Genomic DNA, 25,454 nt, shown 5'->3' on the forward strand with positions numbered 1-25,454 from the left:
GAATGGTAGACCCTTTCATGCTGGATTCCTGAAGAACACACACTCTTTGTTTTTGCATACTGGAGTACCATTCTTCCAAAATTCATGGATCCTTACAACCTGTTTCTTACTCTAGCTTCTGGTGACAGCTGACAATAACTGGTAGCCTGTCTTCAAATGGTGTCCTTGGGCCTAAGTCTTCACATGATTATCTCATAAGTAGTTTCACTGGTTTATGGGTTTACGATATGGTACCATCACCTAATTTTAACGAGTTATAACTGCCAAATTAGAGTATGTGCCAGGATGTCCAGGGCTATCTTTTGGGGGACACAATTCAACCCATAGTATCACCTCAATTCCTTCACTGATGCACTTTCTTACACCACAAGCACAAATGCCTTACCTGGCCATACCATAAGTTTCTCTCAAAGAATAGTGAACACTGCTGCGCTATTTTTGCTTTTACTTATGATATAAAACAACAATGATGGGAGTTCCTTAAATCTCTTAGTATTATCTAAAGATGACAGTAAGAACTCTATTTCCGTGCTAAAGGTAGAGAACCCTGGGGCCTCCTGCATACCAACTAAGTACTTTACTACTGAGCTACTTTATCAGCTCTGAAAAAGGGTCTCGTTCTGTATGTAGCCCAAGCTACATCTGAATTCACAACAATTATCTGCTTTACTGGGATTACTGGACTAAACCATCTAACCTAGTCTGTATTTTTGAAATCTTTTTTTCTGTATTACTTTTAATTATGTGTATTTCAGGTATGTCTGTGTGAGGGTGTATAAATGAGCTCAGGTGCCTATAGAAGCCAGAGTTAGAGACGCTGTAGTTACAGGCAATTGATGCTGATGTGGGTACTAGAAATCAAACTTGGGTCCTCTGGAAGTGCAGCAAGTGCCCTTAACTGCTGAACCATCACCACAGTCCCATGGCTTGTACCTTTAGTAACCATAATTTTAAAGGCATTAATATAGATAGTCTGAGAAGAAACCTCCGGAATTCCAACAAAACAGCCTGGTTAACATTAAGATCTCTAGGATCCACAGAGGACAGACATTCTAAGTACCATCTACAATGTCTTACACTGCTCTTTCCCCTCTATTTCCAAAAGCTCAGAGTCTCTCAGACTTGGACAATTTTGAAAACTCACTAGTCTGGGTATGCCTTCTGTCTTTACACATTCATCTTCATCCCTAAGCATGGGTTAATTTGGAACCAGGGAGACTCCTCAGTGGGTGAAAGCTTGGTGATCTGCTTGACTCTTGGAACCTCACTGTGGGAGATGCACCAAGGTTTTCCTGACTTTCACAGAAAGTGGTCCTCACACACGGATAGACATCATATGCACCCCCCACACACAAATAAAGAAACTGTATTTTCTGTTTTATGCGAACACCAAACCACAATGAAATAACCACAAATGTCAACACCTCCCAACACAAAGCCTGTATACTCCCTTCCCTTGACTTCTGTAGAGCACTTTTCCTTTAAGTATTAAGCGTTTTCATAGCTTTACCTGAATTTTTACCTTCTCTGTAAACCTTCCCATTTTTGTACCTTCCCATTTCTGCCAGGTTATTCTGTCTTGTCCAGACACTGTGACCCCTACACTACTTCAGCGCTTGCTAATCCCATTTTCAACATTGAATCATACTTTGCTTTCATGAAGAAGACGATTCCAAAGACAGAGTCTATGGAAAATGTCTGTCATAACTACGGACATAGACCCTTTTCTGTAATCACTGACTTATGGTTAACAAACTACCTCACAAATGTTTTTTCTTTTTTCTAAGCATCAAAAGACTAATTAAGTAAACATCTGTAATAGGGTTCTCCCCAAAGTTCTAATCATTGAATAATAGATGTTCACACGTGACAAATAATAGTTTGTTTACAAAATTATTAATAAAACGATGTACTTTTAAAAAGACAAACTGCCTTAGGAGAAATCTCTATTCCAAAATCCAATGAAATATTTAATCAAATATAACATAAAATCTCAAATATAGTTTTAAGGTGTATCATTGAAGAAGGCAGTAAAGACATAGATTTTGCTCATCAAAGGACTAATTAAATGCACTTAAAAAGAGAAGGGACCCCCCCCCAGAGGAAAGCAATCCCATATAAAAATCCAAATATTCTAAAACAATCTTAGCCCTTGACATTTATTTCATGGTTACAGGAGTTAAAGGTGCACCCCAATTCATCGCTTAGCAGTAGGTTCCCGAATACTTCCTGATGATGTGAGTTCAGGAGTACTGTCCTGAGATACCCCTAGTGCAGAACTTAAACCGGAAAGAGGCAGGACTGTCCACTGCCCCTGCCTCCCCAGACTTGACCTCTTTAACAGGAAAAGTTTCATTGAAGTACCCAGACCCTAAGGACAAGAATTAATAAAATGCACATCATGTGGATCCAAGCCACAGCTTTGACTGTTTCTCTCCAGAATGAGGAAAGCGGTGTGCAGGTCTTCTTTGGGCATGGTTCCTCAGAGCAGCCCTTCTAGATCTGCTAGGAACACTGTTCCTGTCTCCGAGCCAGCACTGCAGCTGACCCATGGTCTCTTTAGAAGAGCACAGCCCTTCAGTCTACTTCATGATTCATTTGTGCTGAACAGCCCACATGAGCGTCCAACACTGATTGCAGCTGCATACAGAGCTCCAGGCTAGGCTCACCAGTTTGGGAGCTAGTCCTGAAGCAGGCTTCGGGAGATCAGCATCCTCATCACTTCATTGCTACCTGCAAGAAGGACAATGACAGATTCAGTAGGGACCGAGAAATCATGGACTGAAGCAGCTGTGACCTTCTGTAATCACAGAGAAATGACAGTGTAAAAAATAGTATTTACATTTATTGCCGTTTGGCTTGAGACAGGGTCTGATGTAGCCCAGGCTGGCCTGGAACTCAATATGTAGTTGAGGATAGCCTTGACTCCTGATAGTCCTGCTTCCACCAATGCTAGAATTACAGTGTGCAGCACCACACCTGCCAATATTTATGCTGTCACGATTTTTAATTGTATTTATGGTGTGTGCATGCATGTGTATGTATTGTGAGAGTGTGCCCATGCCATGGTTTGCATAAAAAAAATCAGAAGACAACCTATATGACAGGTTTGCTCCTTCCACCATTTGGGTCCTGGGAATAGTAGGTACCTGTACCCATTACATATCTTGTTGGTTCAGTGGGATAATATTTACATTCTTAAAGACCTCTTCTGGTGACAAAAATGGTTTATTAAATTAAGATGCAGAAGAAAAATAGTATAACTCTAATTTTTAAATTTTAACTATACATATACAAAGATAGGAAAAATCTGAAGAGTTTAACAAATAAAATATGAAAAAATATATACATCCTGGATGAAAAAACACAGTATCTTTTACCTTTTGGATATTTTATATAAAACATTTCCCCTGAGGGAGGGAATTGATTGCTCATTTCATTCTTAATTGTGGCCTTCAGTACACACAGAATACAAAGTAAAGCCCTTGAGGGCAGTACACATGATCTCAAGGAAAGACATACCCAAACCTCCTTGTAAAATGGTGACATTTCTCACTCAAGAACTCTGGGAAATTTGATTTCAGTATAAGGGACTGAGCCAAATAAAGAGTTCAAGTTTGGATAGAAAGCAGATTATGATTCAGACGTAGGGTCAGTGAGCCTCAAACTTTTACACGCCAATGACCACAGCCTTCACTTGGTCCAGTGGAGCAGAAACTGGGAGTGGGGAGATTTATTAACCAGCTTTAATAAAGCTCCAGAAGATTATGGTACCTACTCAGCTATGACACAAATCCTTTGTAGGCCTTCTGTGATCCCAGTAAAATACCCCTACACTCTTTCACCAAAAAGCACGCAGAGAAACTTCTGTCCCACACTTCCCCAGTACTGTGACAGCCCTGGCTGCCTACACTAGCTGGGAAAAAGGTGTGTCCCTTCTAGACTCATCCACTGAGTACTGAATATAAGCCACATTCTGTGCCTGCCTAACAGTTCAGACAGTTGCCTGACAAAGTCACACGCTGACAAGTTTACTAAACACTATACTAGCAAGGCTAACACAGGTGACATTTAGACCTTGTGGCTGCTAAACTGCTGTTTGGAAGTTTAGGATCCTTGAGGCCCAGGTCCTTTCCAACAGTAGAAAACTGTCACCAGTGTGTTTTTCAACAAGATTTCTGCCATCCTAGCTTGGTTTGAGCTGTCCTTGAAAAGAAGTGGTCTGATGCCTCAATCATGAGGATAAGGCAGAGGCACCAGGCTCCTAGCCTAGAGCCCATTCTAAGTAGCCACAGAGCGCTGACAAAGCAGGGCTGAGGAGAGGAGGGATGGAGAGAAAGACAGGGACTTGGCAGGATCCTGAGGGATAGCCAGCACGGAAGTAATGACATAGGCTTGGAAAAGCATCGGTCTTTCAACTGCTGCAAACAGAGGAGAGTAATCCCTGCCATGATTTACCTTCTAGGATTTGGTGGACCCTGGAGTCCCGCATATACTGTTGAACAGCATAGTCCTTCAGGTAGCCATAACCCCCATGCATCTGCAAAGCCTGGTTGCAGATCTGCTGGGAGACAGGAGGACACAGATGTCTTTGGTCTTTGGAAACTGTACAGTTTTTAGCTTCCCCTCGACACTCCAAACCTCAGCCTGGGAGCCTACTTTCAGTGAATGAGAAAGAACAGATCCCAGGGAGGAGCTCCAGATTCTAAGTGGTCACACACAAAGGCAGCCCTCCTACTGAACCTGTTGCAGTAAATATTAAAAAATAAAATAACTTTATCTCTTTATCGGCCCCGAGGTCTCACTTCTCAGGCCCGACCCTGATACAGAGCCATGTGCGCCTCCGTTGCTCGGCCTGAGCCACCTAGTATGAGGCCCCAAGGCCAAACCCTGACAGCACAACCCTTGGTGGTCTTCCTCTGCCTGCCTTTCACCTCCGACCCGAGTGTTTGTTTGCCCTAAAACTCAACACAATCACAACTCTACAGCCCAACAGCTTTTCATACAGGTTTATATATTCAACTCTCAACCCACAAACCCTCTACACTACAAAATTGCATCAAATAAACAAAGAAACAAACTGCCCTTCTATATGAGATATTAGACCTGTAAAATCCTTAATATTCATAGCTTTTTAACACCAATAAATCCCACCTGGGTCCAGCTGGTCCTTGGGAAGCTCCATGTCGCCACGACCTTCCCGCTTCATCCTCTGACCCCCTCAGACCTCTCAGCCCTCTCCTCCTCCCCCTCCCCGCCCAGTTACTGGCTTTCCTTTATTTTACTAATTAAAATGGGAAGGTTCAGTTGGAGTCATTTGACTAGGCAGCCCTTCTTGGGGAAATAGAATTAACATTAAAATACAACAGCTTCAGGACAATCTACAGAGCCAGTCAATTCCTGCCAGTCAGACAATGTAGACATTTGCTTTTCTCCTTTTGTGCTGTCCTACACCAACAGGACTGACTGGCTGTAGGAAGTTCAGGTGCCACCTAGTGACAAAGTGGTCTCAATGTAGAGACAGCTCTGTGTGGGACAAAGTAAACATGATAATTGGTGCTGAATTTGGGTTAGCATCACTGTGCTGTTCTGAACCTTACAAAGATGTGCCTCATCTAGAACACACCCGAAAGACAGAGCCTTACTGGTGCATTCAATAGCACAGAGAAGGCTACAAAAGCAGCAGAGAGAGTTCCCATGCAGACCTTTCACAAATCCTAAAGGTCCAAAGTGGTTCGTTCAGTGCCTCAGGAGGATGGGGCTCTATAAATGAGACATCTCTCAGGAAGGTCAGAAGACACCACTTACAGTAAAGCATTCCTCTGTAGCAAAGAGCTTGGCCATGGAACACAGGGCCACTGCATCTTCCCGCTCCTCCTGCAAAGCCACTGCTGCGGTACGGATCATCAGCCGGGAGGCAACCAGCTTGGTGGCCATGTCTGCCAACTTGAATTGCAGGTACTATAGCCACAGGCAAGGATAAAACCAACATAGACACATGGCTTTAGACAGGTCACCTGGGGGATAATCGGGAACTACTGATGAAACATCCTGAGCTGGTGTGCGGGCTTAGCAGGTAGAGGCACTTACACATACAAAGATCAAACTGAATTCCACCCCAGGTGATCCATGGGCAGGAGAGAACCAACTCCTTCAAAGCTATCTGTTGACCTCTATGTAGGCACTATAATACACAGGCATGCACACACACACACACACACACACACACACACACACACACACACTCACACACACACACACACACTCACACACACACACACACACACACACACACGCTCACTCTCACAAACACACACTCACTCACAAAGATATCTTAAATTAGGTGCCTTTTCTAAGGACTTCCACATTCTCTTGCCACTGCTAAAGAAGCCTGCTTTGCTTGCCTTGGTATTACTGCCTCCTGAAAAAAAGGCACTGGTACATGCAAAATACTAAGATGGTGGCAAGTTCTTCATTGGATTTCATGGTCCTGTCATGCTCCCCCCACACACATCAAGAATGTGGGCCCTGGGGAAGGCATGAACAGAAGCAAACGCAATGCAGACCCTAGGTAACATACCTGACTGCTGGCTAGAGGTGCTCCAAACTGCTTCCGGACCTTGAGGTGCTCTTGGGTTAGAATAACTGAAGCATGAGCAGCTCCCAGAGAGCAGGACGCTGGAGAGCAAGAATCGGGGCTGCAGCTGAGCCTGAATGACAGTTGCTAGCCTTGACCCTTGCCTTCCCTGCCCATTCCTTTCTGGCCTCACCAACATTGATCCTTCCACCATTCAGTCCTTTCATGGCGATGAGAAAGCCCTGGCCCTCGGTCCCAATCCTGTTGGCCACAGGGACAGCACAATCTTCAAAGATCACTGCTCGGGTTGGCTGTGAGTTCCACCCCACCTGGCAAAAATCAGGGTCTTAGTGGCTACCCTATGATTTCCCAAGCAGGGAGGTCTTCCCTGTGGACAGAAGCTTGTAATGTGTGGGTTCCAGCAACCTGGCACTTAGACCCATAAGAACATAAAACAAAAGGAAAAAGTTCAGACGTATAGGTTTGTCGATACTTAGAAGGATGCTTATTTCAAATAAGCAATGTTTTGTTTATCTTTCAATATGGTCTTAGTCTATAGGCCAGGCTGACTGCAGTGTGCTCCTCCTGCCTCCCAAGTGCCGGGATTACAGCCCATGCCTGGTTAACACAGTGTAACATATTACCCAAATCTACTTCGTGTACTCTATCTATAAATACTTCTCACTTCTTGTAGAATCAGGACCAGAACCCTCCTTATTTTCAGTGTCTCTTAGTACAACTTCCAGGAGAAATTATTTGGAAAATTTTACTTTTAAAGGCCTTGGGAACAATAACCACATTTTTCCTTTTATAAGATTTGTGTCCCTAAAAGGTGCTATAATTAGACAAGATAAGATGACATGCACTGCCCAGGAGAGCCCTAGTCTACCATTTAGCTGCAGTGAAACCCAGTACTGTGATGTCAACTCACTAGAGCTGCTGTTTTTCCTAACTCAGCGTTCTATGACCTTGCAGAAGTGTTGTGAAATCTGTCATGAATTGGCAAATGCCACAAGTATGAGTTTTTGTTTTATTTTTCCAAGAAAATTGGCTTACTAGAGCATCATGGGATATGTCAGATTAAACTCAGAGAAGCATCAGAACAGTTAAAATGTAGCCTCTGACTTGACAAAGAAAAATCACCTGACTTCTTTGTGATTTTTTATTTCTTACATAAAAGCACAACAGCTGGGCTAGAAAGCTAGTGGAACCTATTAGCAGAGCCTCACTTTGAGTCTCATATATACATAGTTACAGTCCATCGGCTCCTCATGAAGGTATTCAGAAACTCAAAAGAACATCAGGTTCAATAAGGCAGCTCATGAAAACTGTGAACTACATATAATGCTCCCTATCTGGAAAACATTGCCTTTTACACCATTTCCTACCATAAAACTTCTAGCCAAGCATGGTGGTGCCTGCCTGCAAGGCTAGCACTGGAAACGCAGGGGCAGGAGGATCAGGAGTTCACGGTGAGCACTCACTACAGAGCAAGTCTGAGGTCAGTCTGGGCTAAGGAGACCTAGTCTGAGAAAAAACAGGTAACTGCAACCAAATTTGCTCTCTCTCAAGCTTTTGTATCTCTGTTAAACATCTGAAACTTCCCAGTACTGCCTTGTAAGGCTGCCTCTCATTTCATTCTGCCAAACCAAATCTAGACACCTGAAAGCAGGAATGTATCTGAAAATTCTGACCTTAAGAATCATGGTGGGTGGTGGTGGTCCATGCCTTTAATCCTAGTACTAGGGAGGCAGAGGGAGGGGGAGCTCTGAGTTGGAGGTCAGTTTGATCTACAGAATGAGTTCCAGGACAGCCAGAGCTACGCAGGGAAAATCTAGAAAAAAAAATCTATTCATTAAAAAAACAAACTACAAATTGCTGAATCATTCTCACACCTGTGAAATCTTTATTGTAAAAAGTATATATCTTCATGGTTCAGTGGGTAAAAATACCTGTCACACAAGCAAATGGGCCTCAGGTTACTTACATCCCTAGTCCCCAAATAGAAAGCCAGTTGTGTGTGTGTGTGTGTGTGTGTGTGTGTGTGTGTGTGTGTGTGTGTGTAAATAAAGACATGAAAAAAGGTTTGGGCATGGAGAAATGGTTCAGTGCTTAAGAACATTGACTGCTCTTCCAGAGGTCCCAAAATCCCAGCAATCACATGGTAACCATCTGTAATGGGATCTGATGCCCTTAATAAATCTTTAAAGAGGAAAAAGGCAGATTCCCAGAGCTCATTAGCCAGGCCAGAATAGCCAATTCATGTGTGCTAGATTCAGTTAAGGGACCGTGTCTCAAACCAAGGGGGGGTTGCAAACAGAGAGGCAGGACACTTGGAATGTGCACGACCCCATAGGCTCATATCTGAATATGGGTTAGCAGTTGGATTAAGAGATGTGGCCTTGGTGGAGGAAGTGTATCTTTTGGGGATAACAAAGTATGGTAAAAGCTGACTAAGAAATAGAGAACAAGGACTGGGGAGATGGCTCAATTGGGAAAATGACTGCTTTGCATGCACAAGGACCTGAGTTCAAGCTTCAGTACCCAGCCAAGTATAGCTGGGAAGTGACAGGAGTTTTCCTGAGACTTTCTGGTTAGCCCACTTCTTCTCACTGAGAAGCAAGTTCCCGGTTCAATAGGAGATGCTGTCTGGTCAGGTATGATGTCAAAGGAAGGTGGATCTCTGTGAGTGTGATTATCCTTGTCTATAGAGTGAGAACAGCCAGGTCTGCAGAATAAGACCCTACCTTACAATGTAACAATACATTAAAGGAGAGCAGAAAATATGGTGAACAACCGAGGAACTTGCCCAGCAGTAATTCCTCTCTGATACACGCACATAAGCTCATAGCACAGACGTACTAAGAGAAAAATAAGCACAGGACAAAAGTAGACACAGAAAAAAATGAGAACTTAAATAGGCAGAAGCTTATAAAAAAAGCTGGCAAATCTGTCATTCCCTCAGGAGCCTGTTTCTTCAGCAATGACTTCTTGCATTGCTACATACCTGCTCATAAACCAATTCTGTGAAAAAGGGCAGTTGTTTTAACACATGGCAGAGACCCATAACTTGAGTTCCTTACAGTTGAGCAGAGACTCACCTTCTTCTCCTTCTTGCCAAAGCTGAGGCCAGGGGTTCCTTTCTCTACAACTATGCAGGAGACACCTTTGGGACCAGATCCACCAGTTCGGCACATGACCACATAGATGTCTGACTCACCTCCCCCACTGATGAAGGCCTGGGTGTGGAAAGAGGGTACATGAGAGTCAGAAAATGCTTGAGTTCTAAGCCTGTCATCTGGAGAAAACACTGGAACACTCCCAACAACAGAACAAAGGTGTGGGTGATGCAGAAGGTGGGGTAAAGGGCACCTGCTCTGTCAGAATTTACAGAATCAGGGATTTAGCTGATAACAAGACAAAGAAGGGCACACCTCCCAGAAGACCAAGCGAGCAGCCTCCCCAGACTTCTTCCACTCTGTGCACCCTGATGCTTTCTCCAATCCGCCTGCCATCCCAAAATACCCAGCCAGGAACTCAGGTGGAGACTCCTTGCCGGACCTGAGGCCACACCAGTCACCAGAACTCTGAGTAGGCATCCTCAAGACCTCCTTCACTCTCTTGGTGCATCCACCCCAAACACTATCCCCAATGTTCCCTTTCTCTAACTCCAGAGGAGACCCCCTCCTGATAAGACAAGAAAAGATGCTACCCAATGACTGCTAGGTCAAGACAGAAATAAAAAAGAAATTAAAAGACTTCTTAGAATTCAAAGAAAATGAATGCACAACAAACCTAAACTTATGGGACACAATGAAAGCACTGCTAAGAAGAAAGTTCTTATCACTTAAGTACCTACATAAACAAACTGAAGGGATTAGACTGGCAGATCAGAGGCTAAGAGCACTGGCTGCTGTACTAGAGAAACTGAGTTCAATTCCCAGCACCCACATAGCAACTCATAACCATCTGTAATGGGATCTGATGTCATCTTCTGACACGCAGGTGTACACGCAGGTAGAGTACTCCTATACATAATCTTAAAAACGAAAAAGAATTGGGGAGATTTTATACTAGCAACTTAACAGCATACCTAAAAGTTCTAGAACAAAAAGAAGAAGAAGAAGAAGAAAAAAGAGAAATATACGGCAGGAAATCAAACCAAAGGCTGAAATCAATAAAATAAAAACAAACAACATCAAAATAAACAGTTGGTTCTTTGGGAAAATCAGTAAGACAGACAAACCTTTATTCAAACTAACTAAAAGAAGTTTGAACAGAGAAATCCAGAAATGAAAAGGGGACGCAACAAACACTGAGGAAATTTAAAGAATCATTAGGTAATACTTTTAATAACCTGTATTCTATAAAACTGAAAATGTTGAGATAATTTTCTAGATAGATACCATTCACCAAAGTTAAATCAAGATTAGATAAATAAATTAAATGGACTTACACTGCTTAGGAAATAGAAGCAATCATTAAAAGTCTCCCAACCACAAAAAACCCAGGGCCAAAAGGCTTTAGTACAGAATTCTACCAGACTTTCAAAAGAACTAACAGCAATACTCCTCAAATTATTCCACAAAATAAAAAGAATATTGCCAAATTGCTTTTATGAGGCTACAGTCACACTGATAACCAAACCTTACAAAGATTCAACAAAGAAAGAAAATTATAGACCAATTTCCCTTATGAACATGGATGCAAAATTACTCCAACAAAATTCTCACAATTGGAATCCAAGAACACATCAAAAGATCATCCACCATGATCAAGTAGGCTTCATTTCAGATGCAGAGATGGCTCAATATACAAAAATTAGTAACCCACCATAAAAAGAAAAGAAAAAAAATACATATAATCATCTCATTAGATGCTGCAAAAGCCTTTGACAAGATCCAACAATTCTTCGTGATAAAGTCTTAGAGAAGTCAGGATACAAGGACATACCTGAACACAATAAGGACAATATACAGCAAAGCAGTAGCCCACATCAAATTACATGGAGAAAAAGTCCAAACAACTCCACTATAAAATAAGGAATAACACAGGGCTGCCACTCTCTGTATAGCTATTCAATATAGTACCTGAAGTTCCATACAAACTATTAGCAAACTGGAAAGGAGTAAGTCGAAGTATTCATATTTGCAGATAATCTGATCAAAGGGACTCTGGCCAGCTCAATAGTGACAAGCACAGCCAGGCCAGGCCTTGACCTTCTCCCCTATTCCCTCTGCCTTGGTAAGAACAGATTACATTCTTAAAGCTAGCTACCAAGGTCTATTCCCTATTTGCTCTTGAGGCTGATTACCAAGATCCAGTCCAGGAATAAAAGTCCCTTTTGGTTCACCTAATTAACATGTCCAATGAAAACTAAATACCTCATCTGTGATACTTTGAATAGGTATAGCTCCCACTGACTGTCTTTGAATGCTTAGAAGTAGCACTATTAGGAAGTATTGCCTTGTTAGAGGAAGCATGTCACTGTGGGGGTGGACTTCGATAGTATATGTATGAGCTACACCCAGTATGACACACACACTCTCTCCTTGCTGTAGAATTCTCCACTCCTCCTTCAGCATGTCTGCCTTCTTCCCCTTGTACCTTTATAAACTGCCATTTTCCTATGGGCCACATCTGTCTCCTCTCTATCCAGAGGCAATCCTTTGTACTCTGGGACAAATGTTCCTCCTCCCTCTCCCTTGTTCCCTTCCCCTTCTCCCTCATCCTCTATCTTGTGTCTTGGTCTCTTATTCCCTGACCTCTATCCTGATTGTGCAAATAAATTTCCTTTGTGCTGAGAAATTGGTCTTGGAGTTCCTGAGCTTATAGTTTTCCTAACACTGATAGTATATGTAAGCAACTCCAAAAATTCTACCAGAAAACTCATATAGCTGATAAACAATTTCAGCAAAGTGGCTGGATAGAAGATTAACTCAAAAGCAAACAAAAAATTCAGCAGCCCTACTAGGTATGAATGACAAATGGACTGAGAAAAAAAAATACCCTTCACAATAGCCACAAGCAATATAAAATATTTTGGAGTAACCCTAACCAAGTAAGTGAAAAACTTACATGACAAAAACATCAAGTCTTTGAAGAAACTATAGAAGATATCAGAAGATGGAAAGATCTCCCCTGCTCATGGATCAATAGAATTAACATAGTAACTCTCTTGCTCTTGTGCTCTTGCAGCCTTGCTCTCCCACCCCTACCCCTCCTCTTCCCTTTCCCTTCCCCCCTCTCCCTCCAGGTGCTCATGGCCAGCCTCTACTCCTCTACTCTCTCTCTCTCTCTCTCTCTCTCTCTCTCTCTCTCTCTCTCTCTCTCTCTCTCTTTGCCTCTACCACCCTCTTAACTCCCCCATGACCTGAATAAACTCTATTCTCTACTATAAAAAAAAAAAGAATTAACATAGTAACTGTCCTACCAAAAGCAATGTACAAACTAAAAGCAATCCCTATCAAAACTATAACAGATTCCTTACAGACCTTGAAAGAACCATATTTAACCTCATATAGAAAATCAAAAAACCCAGGATAGCTATAAAAAAAAACTTGAATAATAAAAGGACATCTCGAGGTATCACCATCCCTGGTTGCAAGATATAGTAGAGTTATAGTAATAAAAACTGTGTGGTATTGCCATAAAAATAGATAGGCTGATCAATGGAATCAAACTGAAGACCCAGATAAATCTACACACAGATGGACACCTGATTCTTTATAAAGAAGCCAGAAATACACAATAGGAAAAAAATCTTCAACAAGTAGTGCTGGTATAACTGGATGTTTGCATGTAGAAGAACGCAAATAGATCCATGTTTATCACCCTGCACAAATTCAATTCCAAATGGATCAATGAACTTAACATAAAGTCATAGAAACTGAACCTAATAGGAAAGAAATTAGGGAATAGTCTTGAACACACTGGCAAAGGAGACAACTTCCTAAACAGAACACCAATAGCACAGGCACTATGATCAATAATTAATAAGTGCGATCTCATGAAACTGTTCTATAAGACACTATCAAAAGGATAAAACAACAGCTTACAAATTGGAAAGAATTTTTATTAATCCCACATTCAGCACAAGGCTAATTACCAAAGTATATAAAAAAATTCAAGAAACTAGACATCAACAAACCTAATAATCCAATTAAAAAATAGTGTACAGACCTAAACAAGAAATTCTCAACTGAGGAATCTTAAATAGCTGAGAAACACTTAAAGAAATGTTCAACATTTTTAGTCATCGGGGAAATGCAAATCAAAACGACTTTGAGATTCCATCTTATACCTGTCAGAAAGGCTACGATCAAGAACACAAGTGACATCTCCTGCTGGTGAGGATGCAGAGCAAGGGGACTCTCCTTCACTGCTGGTGGGAGTCCAAACTTGTATAGCCACTATGAAAATCAATATGGTGGTTCCTCAGAAAACAGAATCAATGTTTCTTAAGACCCAGTTCTCCCACTCTTGGGCATATACCCTACCGCAAGGACACTTGCTCAGCTATGCCCATAGTGGCTTTATTCATAATAGCCAGAAACTGGGAAAAAGCTAGATGTACCTCAGATGGATAAAGGAAATGTGGTACATTTATACACTGGAGTATTATTACTCAGCTGTTAAAAGATGACATCGTGAGAAAATTGCGGACAAATGGATGAACCTAAAAAAAAAACAAGCAAATCATCCTGAGTTAGGTAACCCAGGCTCAGAAGACAAACATGGTATGTACTCATTTATGAGTGGATATTAATGTTAAGCAAAGGATAATCATACTTCAATCCATAGTCCCAGAGAGGTTAAGGAACAGGGGTCAAGCAGGAGGAGGGGATGCATGGATCTCCCCAGGAAGGGGAAATAGAATAGATTTTATGGGGGCAGGTTGAGATGAGAATGAGGGGCACTTTCGGGTGTGATGTGAAAACCTAGTACAGTCAAAACTGAAATCTACAAGACTGACCCTAGTGAGGACTCCTAGAAATGGGGACTAAGGAGCCTGAACTGTAACCAAGCGAGGCTTCCAGTGGTGGAACTGGAAAACCCAATCACAATCTTTCAACCTACGGACTGTGCTGTCTGCAACATATGCCAAAGTAATGCAGGCACAGAACTTGTGGGAGAAAAAAAGTCAATGAAATGTTTCCTAATGATACTCTGCTGTACCCATAGATCGGTGCCTAGCCCAATTGTCAGCCCAGTCGTCACCAGAGAGGCTTCTCTGGAAGCTGATGGGGGCAGTACATGCAGAAACCCACAGGCAGACATTAGGCAGAACTGAGAAACCCCACTGAAGAGATAGAGGAAGGACTATAGGAGCCAAAGGTGAAAGACATCAGGAGAACACGGCCTACAGAATCAAGTGAGCTGGGCTCATAGGGGCTCACAGTGTCAGTCACGAAGCCTATATGGGTCCATGCTCCATCCTCTGCAAATATGTTATAGTTACTTAGCTGGGGGCTTTGTGGATTTCTAACAGTCGGGGTGAGGGTAGCTCTGACTTTTCAACTACTCTGGGACCCTTTCCTCCTACTGAGCTCCCTCATCCAGCCTTGCTACGAGGGCTTGTGCCTACTCTTTCTGCATCTTGTTATGCTGTGTTCAGTTGATAACCTGGGAGGCCTAATTTCTATATCTAGGGGAGAGGGGAGATGGCAGTGGTTTGGGTGGAAGGATGGGACAGTACTGGGAGGAGTAGAAGGATGGGAGGAATATGGTTCAGATGTACTGTAAGAGAGAATAAAAAAATATATATATATAAACAAGACAAAAGTCCATGCAATTATATACAATTGGATCATAAAAGGTAAGAGTGAGAGGCCCTGCCCAATGTGAACTGCTACATAGAAGTCATAACTCAGACTCAAGGAACTGAGGGTTGTTAGGAGGCATGTGGCAACAGCCTCCAGCTGCTCTGAGAACATACGCTCTTACCTTGGAACCATTAAGGATGTAATGATCTCCTTGTCGTTTAGCTGATGTCAGAAGAGATGCAGCATCACTCCCACTGCCTGGGACAGGGGTCAAAGGGGAACAGATGGGAGGAGGTGAGTGATATCACAAGAGTCTGGCACAGCCCCACATCTAAGCAGGTCTTCCTAGGAGTCCATCATGCATTGCTTTAAAACCCACATGACCAAGAAGTTCTTCATGCTGGGTAACAACTGCTTGCATCGAGCAGTCCAGTGCCTCTCTACCAAAGCAGCCACTAGTGGTCTGCAGCCTGGAGGAACTCTAACCTAAAGGCCCTGGACCTAGGACAAGTTCCCTGATTATCCCACAACCAAACTGCATTGTAAACCAATGTTATGTGCAGTGACCACACAGGTCCCACTTGTCTGTCTCCTTGGTAGGTCTCGCTGGCAGGGAGGACACACGCACCTGGTTCAGTGAGACAGTAGGAGGCAAACTTCTCCATGGTACAGAGCGGTGGGCAATATTTGTGCCTCTGTTCCTCATTTCCAAAGTTATCAATCATCCAGGCACACATGCTGATAGGTACATCAAGAAGAAAAGCCAGCAACAGAAATAAAGACAGACAAGAAAGTTCAGGGGTTTGGGGGTGGGGAGAGAAATGAAGGGCAACAAGGCAGAATGGGAGCAGGAGAGAGTGGGAAGGGGAAGGAGACAAATGAGATGACACAACTTGAAAGGAAGGGACTGGTCCAAAATCACTGCTGCAATACTTATACTGGGGACCAAGGTGTTTCTCAGATTAAATAAGTCCTAAAAATCAGAGACAAATGTACTTCCTATTAATTTCTCAAGCTACTGGACATCTCAGCTATATAGATAGAGGAAAACTAAAGAAGTCTGCTGGCACCAAAACTGTAGTTTGAGAGGATGTCGGCAAAACCAATAGAAGGCAACAGAACCAAATCCAATAGGCAGCAGCAGACCTACTGTGTACCAGTAACAGTTCAGTTTCCCATGTACAGTCAACCCACCATAATTCATCTTTTTCTCAGTGAAATTTCCCTACCAGCCTGGGTGAGCACAGCCCTTCACTGTGCTTTTAGGTGTGGGTGCTCACTTGTGGATGCTTATATAGGCAGTGGTGCTGGTGCAGCCTGTGGCCAAGGCTTCAAAGATGACCGAAGTATCAAGGCGAGACAGTCCAGATCCACCCACATCTGTTCGGACGTAGATCCCCCCAAATCCCAGCTGTGCGGCCTTCCGCATTACATCCACAGGGAACAGCTCCTACATAGAAAAAGAGAGCAAGGTGCTCAGAGACCGGTTCTGAGACAATTTCCTTTAAAGGGGACAATGAAGGGATTAGGACGTCTATAGGAAATCCTGGCTTCAAATGTCCTTGTTATTTTATACTGGCATCAATTAACAAATGTTCTCCAAAAGCATTTCTATAGAACTGCTTTAATTTCAGGTATGTCTAAATATTTAATTAAAATAGAAATTAAAAAAGAAAAGGGGCGTCCCCTTCCATCCAGGATGACTTCCAAGAAAGGAGCCATCTAATGTCCTGGTCAGGGTTACTATTGCCATAATGCTGTAATGAAACAGAATGACCAAAAGCAACTTGGAGAGGAAAGGTTTGTTTCACTCACGCTTTCATGGAACAGTTTACCACCAAAAGCAGTGAGGACAGGACCTCAAGAGGCCAGACACCAGGGGCCATGGAGGAGTGCTGCTTCCTGGCTGGCTCACTTTGCTTTCTTATAGAACCCAGAACTACCAGTCCAGAGGTGACCCATCCACAATGGGCTAAGCACTCCCTCATAAATGTTCCCATCTTCTGGAAGCCCTTTCTCATTTGAGGCTCCCTCTTCCCTAACGATTCCAGCTTGTGTCAAGCTGACATAGAACTTTCCAGCACATCTACCACCACACTTGGGTAAGAGTTGGTGGGTGGAGAACAGACAATGAGCATTTAGGACTATAAAGAGAGGGAAATAAGTCATTGTTTGTCGCATTTGTTGGAACATCTAGCCACAAGAACACTCCTACCTTCTGATCCCACTCCGCCATATTGGGAGCCATTTCCCGAGCAGCAAAGTCAAAGGCCACTTTCTGAAATCCTTTCTGTTCTTCATTTAGCCCCAAGGAAGCTGTGAATAGGAGTAGAAGTATTAAACATATTGAATTCTGGGATGAAAATGAGAGAAGAGTTTCACTAATAAGAAGTACCTCAAAGCTGAGAGTGGGCCTACTATGGCATTTCCTAGACATATCCTAGGCAAGAGTAAGAGAATGGTCCCACCTACTATGTGTTCCATTGTTTCTGTTTTTGAGATAGGATCTCATAATTTAGTCCAGACTGACCTCTGCTACCCTAGTACTAGGCTAGGATCATTACTAGTTTCCCAGGTAGAGAAGGGATCATTCTAGCACTCACCCATAGTATCCTAAAATAAAATATAGCTACTCCTAGACATCTCTTCCTTGGTTCCTTGGAAAGACAGAGTTATAGCTAAATAGAGCGCTTCCGCAAACATTACAGGAAAAACCAGGATGCATAAAGAGTTTGTTGGAACATCTAGCCACAAGAGCACTCCTACCTTCTTCTGATCCGACTCCACTATATTAGAAGTCATTTCTGGGAGAAGCAGGAAGCATGAAGTTACCAACTAATCAAATTCTATCACTATTTCTTTCCAAACAAGTGATTTTATTTACTTAATCTGGGAGGGGCAAGCTTTCCAGTACAGAGACACCCATGCCATATGCATATGGAGGTCAGAGGACACGTTTGGAGACTGGGTTCTGGGGATAAACTCAGGTCATCAGGTTCAGTGGTAGGTCTCATTACTCCCACTAAGTCATCTTGTTGGCCTACCAATCTTTTCTTTTAATTCTAAGTAGGTCAACTGGCTTTTCAGAATTGTTTATCTTCCTACTCATAAGTCCTTTTTTTTTTCTTTTTTAAATAAAGGGCTAGAGATACAACCCAAAGCAAAGTGTTGCCTAGTTGAGGTCCCTGTTCAAGCTCAGCATCACAAATCCAAACCAAACAAAGAAAATAAAATAAAGCCAACAGTTGCTCTCAAGTGCCATGGGCTTTTTCTTTCCAATGGGCTATCCTAGTTTGTCTTCATAAATTCCTTGGAAAATTCCTATCCTCTCTCCGCATATTTGGCACCCACCACTGTTTCCACCAACACATTTACTCTGAACATCAATTGAGAAATCATAATTTGTATACATTGGCTTAATTTCCAACCAAGACTACAATGGAAGGATAAGGTTATATACCTACTGGTAAGTAACACCAATTTAAAAAACAAAACAAACAAACAAAAACACCCTTTCTTATGTTGAAACACAGTTTAAGTCTCCAACAGAGAAGTTGAATTCTTAGAAAGTTTTCTGTCTTAACCACTGTGATATGACTCAGTGACTGCTTCATTTCTTGGACTAAGATAAATGAAGCTTAAGAGAATGAACCAACACAGTGATGACGTTAAGTAGGATAGATGGATGAGCATTTTCTAGAAACTCCAAAAGCGTACAGAGACTTCACTGTAACGTAATCTCTGCAGAGGAAATGGTGGGAGACACTACGTACCTACACAACATAAGTAACCTGGTCCCTTAGTGGTAAAACACAGGGTTTAATTTTTACAAACACTCCACAGTTCATACGGAAGCTAGGATTGAATTGGAAAACATTGTCAGGAAAGCCGAGAGTATTTCCCATAGTCTTTAAGATGAAGCAGATTTCCAGAGACAAGGCAGATACCAAAAACAAAGAACTTAGGCAAAACTCCTGTGAAAAGCAGTGGCCTTTTAAGACTGGAAAAGAAGACAACGCATTCCAGAAGCCAGAGCACGGAAGCAGAGCCAGCAACCTGTATAAGGCTGGACAGGCCTATACCGCTCACATTCCTTTCTGGTTTACTGAGAACCACTGTCTCAGAGGCCCAAGAAAAAAGTGTGGGGGGAGGGGCAGGTGTAAAGATACACTATAGTTACATTCTGAGAATATGGCTCTTCAATACTAAACCTTTGGCCATTATAATGCTGACAGATACTGAAGAAAAACTACAGAAGAGACGGGCACATTTGAGCTGGTACAGACACAGACTTAAAGGGAAAGTACAAGCTGTTCTTGGCAATAATTTGCTTTGGTACCTGCTAGCTATGTACAGCTCTTCCCATAGCACATGGGTGATGGTGACAGCTTGTTCCTCTAGGGAACATGTAGGCATTGCTCTTAGTTAAAAGGGAATCTCAGAATTTCGTGAAGTCATTGTTTCTAACAGCTGAGTAGTACTCCATTGTGTAAATGTCCCACACTTTCTGTATCCATTCCTCTGTTGAAGGACATCTGGGTTCTTTCCTGATTCTGGCTGATATAAATAAGGCTGCTATGAACATGGTGGAGTATGTGTCCTTGTTATATGTTGGAACATATTTGGGGTATATGCCTAGAAGTGGAATAGCTGGATCTTCAGGTTATTATGTAACAAATTTTGTGAGCTATTATTTATAAAATAAATAACTTTAAAAAGACCGACTCAGCGTGGTGGCGCGCACACCTTCAATCCCATCATCCAGGGGGCCTCACTCTGAGCCTGAGGCCAATGTGGCCTACTTACAATTCCTGAATATTCAGGGCTACATAGTAAGAGCTTGCCTCAAAAATTGTATGTGTGGGTGGGGTGGGGGGTGTAATGGGGGTGGAAAGGGTTGTGAGGATTCTAGCAGTCTTCCCTAAAAGACCTAAAACAGAAACCTGAAGGTATAACTCCTGGGAATATCGAGTGGGACAAAAAAAAAATTCACAGTTTTGTTACTGGGTCAGGCTATTTTTTTTATGCTTTTTTTTTTTTTTTTTTTTTTTTTTGTACAAGTGCTACTGCTACAAACCATAGTTTAATACTCATCTGCAAAAAAAAAAAAAAAAAAAAAACTGGGAGAAACGACACTGGGTGATAATACCCTTGCCTCGTGCCTGAGGCCCTGGAATAAACTCATAATTGTAGGGGGAAAAAACCTAAACAAACAAAAAGCAAAAACAACTATGCAGGAAACTCACTATTTAAGCAACAAACAAAATGGAGCCAAGCCATACTTCAGTGGTAGTTACTTGTCCAGCCACAGTGCTGGACTAAGTACTACTGAATACCAGTACCACTGCACCCAGCAAATATTTATCCGATATTAACTGTGTGGCAGTGCTGGTGTTACTAAGATGAACATGGTACACATGCAGACATAAACATGTGTGCGCACACATCTTAAATGGTAGCAATTCCAAGACCTTAAGGCATAAAAAATGCTACCGAATTTTACTTCTAGCAAGAGTTCAGTACAGGCTCTATTTGCTTTTAGTTTTTGAGACAGAGTCTTACTCTGTAGTTCATACTGGCCTACAATTTATTACGTGGTTCAGGTTGGCCTCAAGCTTGAGGTAATCCTTCGCGTAAGATTCTCAAATGCTGGGATTACAGGTATGAGTCACTATGTCCAGTTTTAATATGTATTAACAAATCTTTCTTTTATTACAACAAAGTAACAGGCTACTTCCTAAGACAAGCAGTTCAGGTAACCAAAGACTTAAGTTTTAGAATTTCATTTTTAGAAGAGTAGTTTTATGTAAGTTATATGTAGTCAGTATATAGTAAATACAATGTAGCCACAAATTCTTCTTATATAACAATCACAGTTGATATTCAGAAAACGAAATGGACAAAAGCAAGAGAAAAAAAAACGAAAAGCAAGTTAAATCATAAACTGAAGCCAGCATAATGCCATATTTGTAATCCCAGAACTAGAGAGGCCGATGAGATGAATTCGAGGTCCATCTGAACTACACGGCAAATCTTGGAATAGCCCTGGGGGACATAGTGACACCCTGACTCTAAAATGCAGACCACAACAAAAGAAAAGTAAGTATATTGTCTAAGCAAAAGCACCCCAGTTCCCAGAAAACAACAGAACCCCAAGGGCAGGTTCAAGGCGTGAACACAAGCTGAACACAAGTGGCCACACAATGGTGAGCCAGCCTAAGGGTGAACAGGCAAGCAGAGCAGGCAGCTGCGGGCAGGTAGGTTATCAAAGCCCTGGGAAGGTGACATAGGACACTGCAAGTGGCAGGTCAGTCTGAGGGAACATGGAGAGACACGGTCTTAGGAGCAAACACACTAACAATGACAACAAGGAACCCACAAAAAAAATACCACAAGACCAAGGAAGATTAGAAAAGTCTTTACTACTAGCAAAAGGCAAAGCCCCCAAAACTCCAAATAACATCCGCATCTTCAAATGTAATAAAGTTAACCAGAGAAACAATGGTCCTGAGATCCAGGCACTCAAGGAGTACCTGACAGCTGCAGCAAAGCAAGCTGTGGAGCTCTGGCTCAGGAGTGGTGGTATATACCTAATTCCAGCACTTGGGGACAGAGGTGGAGGATCTGTGTGAGTTTGAGGCCAGCCTGGTCTACATACTGAGTTCTGGGACAGCTATGTACAGAGACCCTATCTAAAAAAAAAAAAAAAAAAAAAAAAAATGATAAAAAATTAAAACATAAAGGAATGATTTTGGTGAGTCGGTGACTTTTCTAAATTTAGTGTTACAGACCACCATACACTGAGGCTGCATTAGGCACTGAACAAAACTTCCTCACCTGTGAAATGATAAAGTCATATATATAACAATTACATGTACTGCTCATCATAAAGTCAACCTTAATTCTCTTAAATTATTTACCCTTAAAATATACAGTGAACAGTCAGACACTGTGGCTCATGCTTCAAGTCTAAAATAAGTAAATCCAGGACTACCAAGTTCTAGGCCAGCTTCAACTACCAAGTGAGACACTTAACCCACAGCACAAAACTCAAAGCAAACCAACAAGACAATTTATAGAGATGTAGGTACTAGTCATCTATCAGTTCTGTAGTGTTGAGATTAAATCTAGAACCTTGCATAGGCACAAGTGATTCACCACTACAGTAAGGTTTGGTCTGTTGATGTGTGCTGTTGTTGAAACCTGCTTTACTGGTATCACTTTCCTGGCATAACTAATGCCATTTTGCTTCAGGCTTACCACCCATCCCATACTGGTGGTACAGAAAGAAAAGGAAAAGAAAGAAAAGCAGCCTTACTGTAGATATAGAAAAACAGTTTGGCTCAGAGCACTGTCAGGCTGACTACGAACCCTTTTATGAAACTGTCTTAGCTAGGGTTTTACTGCTGTGAAGCCCAGGCAACTCACAGTAGAGGCATTTCATTCATTTCAGAGATTTAGTCATCATGGTGGGAAGCTTGACTGTCCAGGTAGACATGGTGCTAGAGAAGCTGAGATTTGTACATCTTGCTCTGAAGGCAGCCAGGAAAAGACTGCGTCCCAAAGTGGGTGGAGCTTGAGCACAAGGAGCCCTCAAAGCCCACCTCCACTGTGATACACTTCCTCCAATATGGCCACACCTTCTACTAGTAGCACTTCCCAATGGCCAAACCACTGCAGAGACCTACTACTCCTCTTGGAAATTCTCAAGCCATGGTCTTCACTCAGAGCCAAGCTAGATTTCCCAACTACAGCCTTCATGCAGAGTCAAGCTAGATGCAGGTTAGTCTGGACTGTTACATCTGAACTACTAAAAACCTTGGAAAAATGCCAACCACCCTGCATCTGCTTGGTTTTTTTCCCTATACCAACTGACCGTGGACAATGCACAGGAATGCAGTTTCCAGCTCTTGTCCTGATCAGTCTTTAGATGTGTGTTCAATAGATGATCCCTGACTAGCTGGGATTGGTGTTCATGTTGTTAGTGGGGTGACTCCTGGACTGTAACATTGCAATGCTAAATTCTGTATCCTAAGGTCTAGTTGCCTCAAGAGAATTCATTCTTCTGTGCCAGCTTTTGTTGTGCAAAGCTTGCTCCTTAATTTAAAGCTATTGGGTGAATAAAGATGCCCTCAGCTGGATAGAAGAGAGGTAGACAGAGCTTCAGTTCCCAGGATTCCCAGGCTTGGGGTTTGAGACAGATAAGGAAGGGAAGAAAGGGAGACAGGAATGAAAGGAAGAAAGCCCCATGGGGTAGGTAGATTGTGAGCCTGTGGCCATGAGGGTCGTCCTGTTGGGATAGGAGCAGCCCAGGCAAAACATGGCAAGTTATATCTTGGGGTTATTGCCGGGGAAGCAGACAAAATAGCTTAGAGGGCTGACATTTGCCCAGCTCTAGTGCTTTTAAGGCTTATTATAAACATAAAGGTTTTGTGTCACATATTTGGGAACAAAATCATCTAAGGTAGGTTTGAAACCCACATTTAGTATTTACCACACAAGTAAGCCACAGCCCACCCACTAGTGTGGCACACAAATGTACAAGTAGAGACTGAAAAGTTTATTTCTTGTTTTTCAGACAAGATCTCATGTTGGCCTCCATCTTTCTCTGAGGCTTCACCTGAGCCCCTGACCCTCCAGCGTCCACATCACAAATGCTGGAATTATAGGCATATGCCACCATGGCAGGTCTGGTGGGCTGACTCAATGCTGGGGATGGAATCCAGGGCTTCATGGATGAAAATGCTAGGCACCAGCTCCAGCATTCTTGAAAAACCCTGAAAGAGAGCTAGCTGAATGCTGATGGTGCAGCCTTGAATCCCAGGGCTTGGGAGGCGGGTGGGGATGGTGATGGTTGTTGTGGTAGGGTCTCCAGTGAGTTCAAGGCTAGTCGGGTCTACAGAGGCAGTTCCAGAACTGCCAAGGCTACCCAAATAAGGTGTATCACAAATCTTAGCTGCCCAAGTCAAAACAACTACTGCCATGAAAACACATTGTATCGTTCTTTTGTTATTGAGACAAACTCCATACTTTAGTATCAAAGCGTACAACCTTGTTTACCCAGTTCTAGGACAGTAACTCTGAAAACTGTCTCTGGTTTTCTAAAAAAAAAAAAAAAAAAAAAAAAAAAGTCTATACCTCAATGTACTTGATAAATCTGTTCTCAGTTGTCAAAGTTATATTTGCCATAAACAATAAATACTTATTTAAATTTTTAAAATTACTTTAAAATTTGTTCCAGAAGAAAAAGTGGTTCTGGATTTTTCTTTGGTAAGTGATTGACAAACCTCAAAATCTGACTGGGTTTGCGTGGGTGGCAAACACTCCCGCTTACATTCAAGTTTTCTGCCAGGTTCCTAAACAATCAGTTTGTAATCTCAGATAGGGTTTCTCAATTGTGGTTATCTTTTTTTCCTGCAGCAGTTTCTACAGTAAGAGTGTTTTCTGGTTATAAGTTATGAAATCTATACTTGTGGGCAGAACATATGGTAGAACCTGAAACTTTTCATCTATCTCTACCAGCGCCCATATACTTTATTCTCTCCGCCCTGGGATTCTACTGCTACGATTTAAGCCAACCAAAGTTGCAAGTTCCTTCTCCTCTATAAAGCATGGGACAAGGCTGGGGGGGGCGGAGCAACTGGACTGGACTAAGAGCTGGTCGCAGGGACCCCGCAGAGCTGGTCCCTAGAGCAGATCCTGGGTTTATAAAGTACATCGAGCTTGTGGAACAGGACTGGTCGGGGAGAGAGATAAGCGGGTCTAGGACCGGCAGAGTCTGAGGATGAAGTTAGTCCGTCAAGAAACCCAAAGGGGTCGGTATAAGTGTCAGGCAAAGCCCAGAACCATCAAGCGGCTGGAAACCCGGGCCCGCACAAATGCCCACCAAAGTCCCACTCTACCCTCGCTTAGACCAGCCTTACGATCTATGCAGAAGGTGATGCTCCGGCGGTCGGTCTGAGCCAGGGACTGGAGTGCAGCCCGCAGATAGCCAAGGCGCCGGGAACCGGACCGCAACATCTCCTCGGTAAATTCCCCGTCTCAGACCCCAGGCCTTATAGCCCAGGCCAGAACTTGCTGTTTGGGACCCTCCCCCGTGAGACTCTGGGAGT

The 25,454-nt window shown here is 42.7% G+C and overlaps 1 protein-coding gene across 1 annotated transcript; it reads right to left on the bottom strand.

Annotated features, from left to right (window-relative positions):
* Positions 1–1,879: 1,879 nt before the first annotated feature.
* Positions 1,880–25,432, bottom strand: ACAD8 (acyl-CoA dehydrogenase family member 8). Its single transcript, XM_080930684.1, has 11 exons — positions 25,266–25,432; positions 17,558–17,658; positions 16,623–16,792; positions 15,971–16,080; positions 15,524–15,600; positions 9,679–9,816; positions 6,771–6,906; positions 6,581–6,678; positions 5,809–5,961; positions 4,459–4,561; positions 1,880–2,733 (listed from the first exon to the last, which is right to left on the bottom strand). Exons 1-11 carry the CDS (start codon positions 25,360–25,362, stop codon positions 2,681–2,683), a joined length of 1,236 nt encoding a protein of 411 aa, XP_080786810.1. The 5' UTR covers positions 25,363–25,432; the 3' UTR covers positions 1,880–2,680.
* Between the last annotated feature and the right edge of the window lie 22 nt (positions 25,433–25,454).

Source organism: Micromys minutus (assembly GCF_963924665.1).
Source record: "Micromys minutus genome assembly, chromosome: 16".
Lineage (NCBI taxonomy): Eukaryota > Metazoa > Chordata > Mammalia > Rodentia > Muridae > Micromys > Micromys minutus.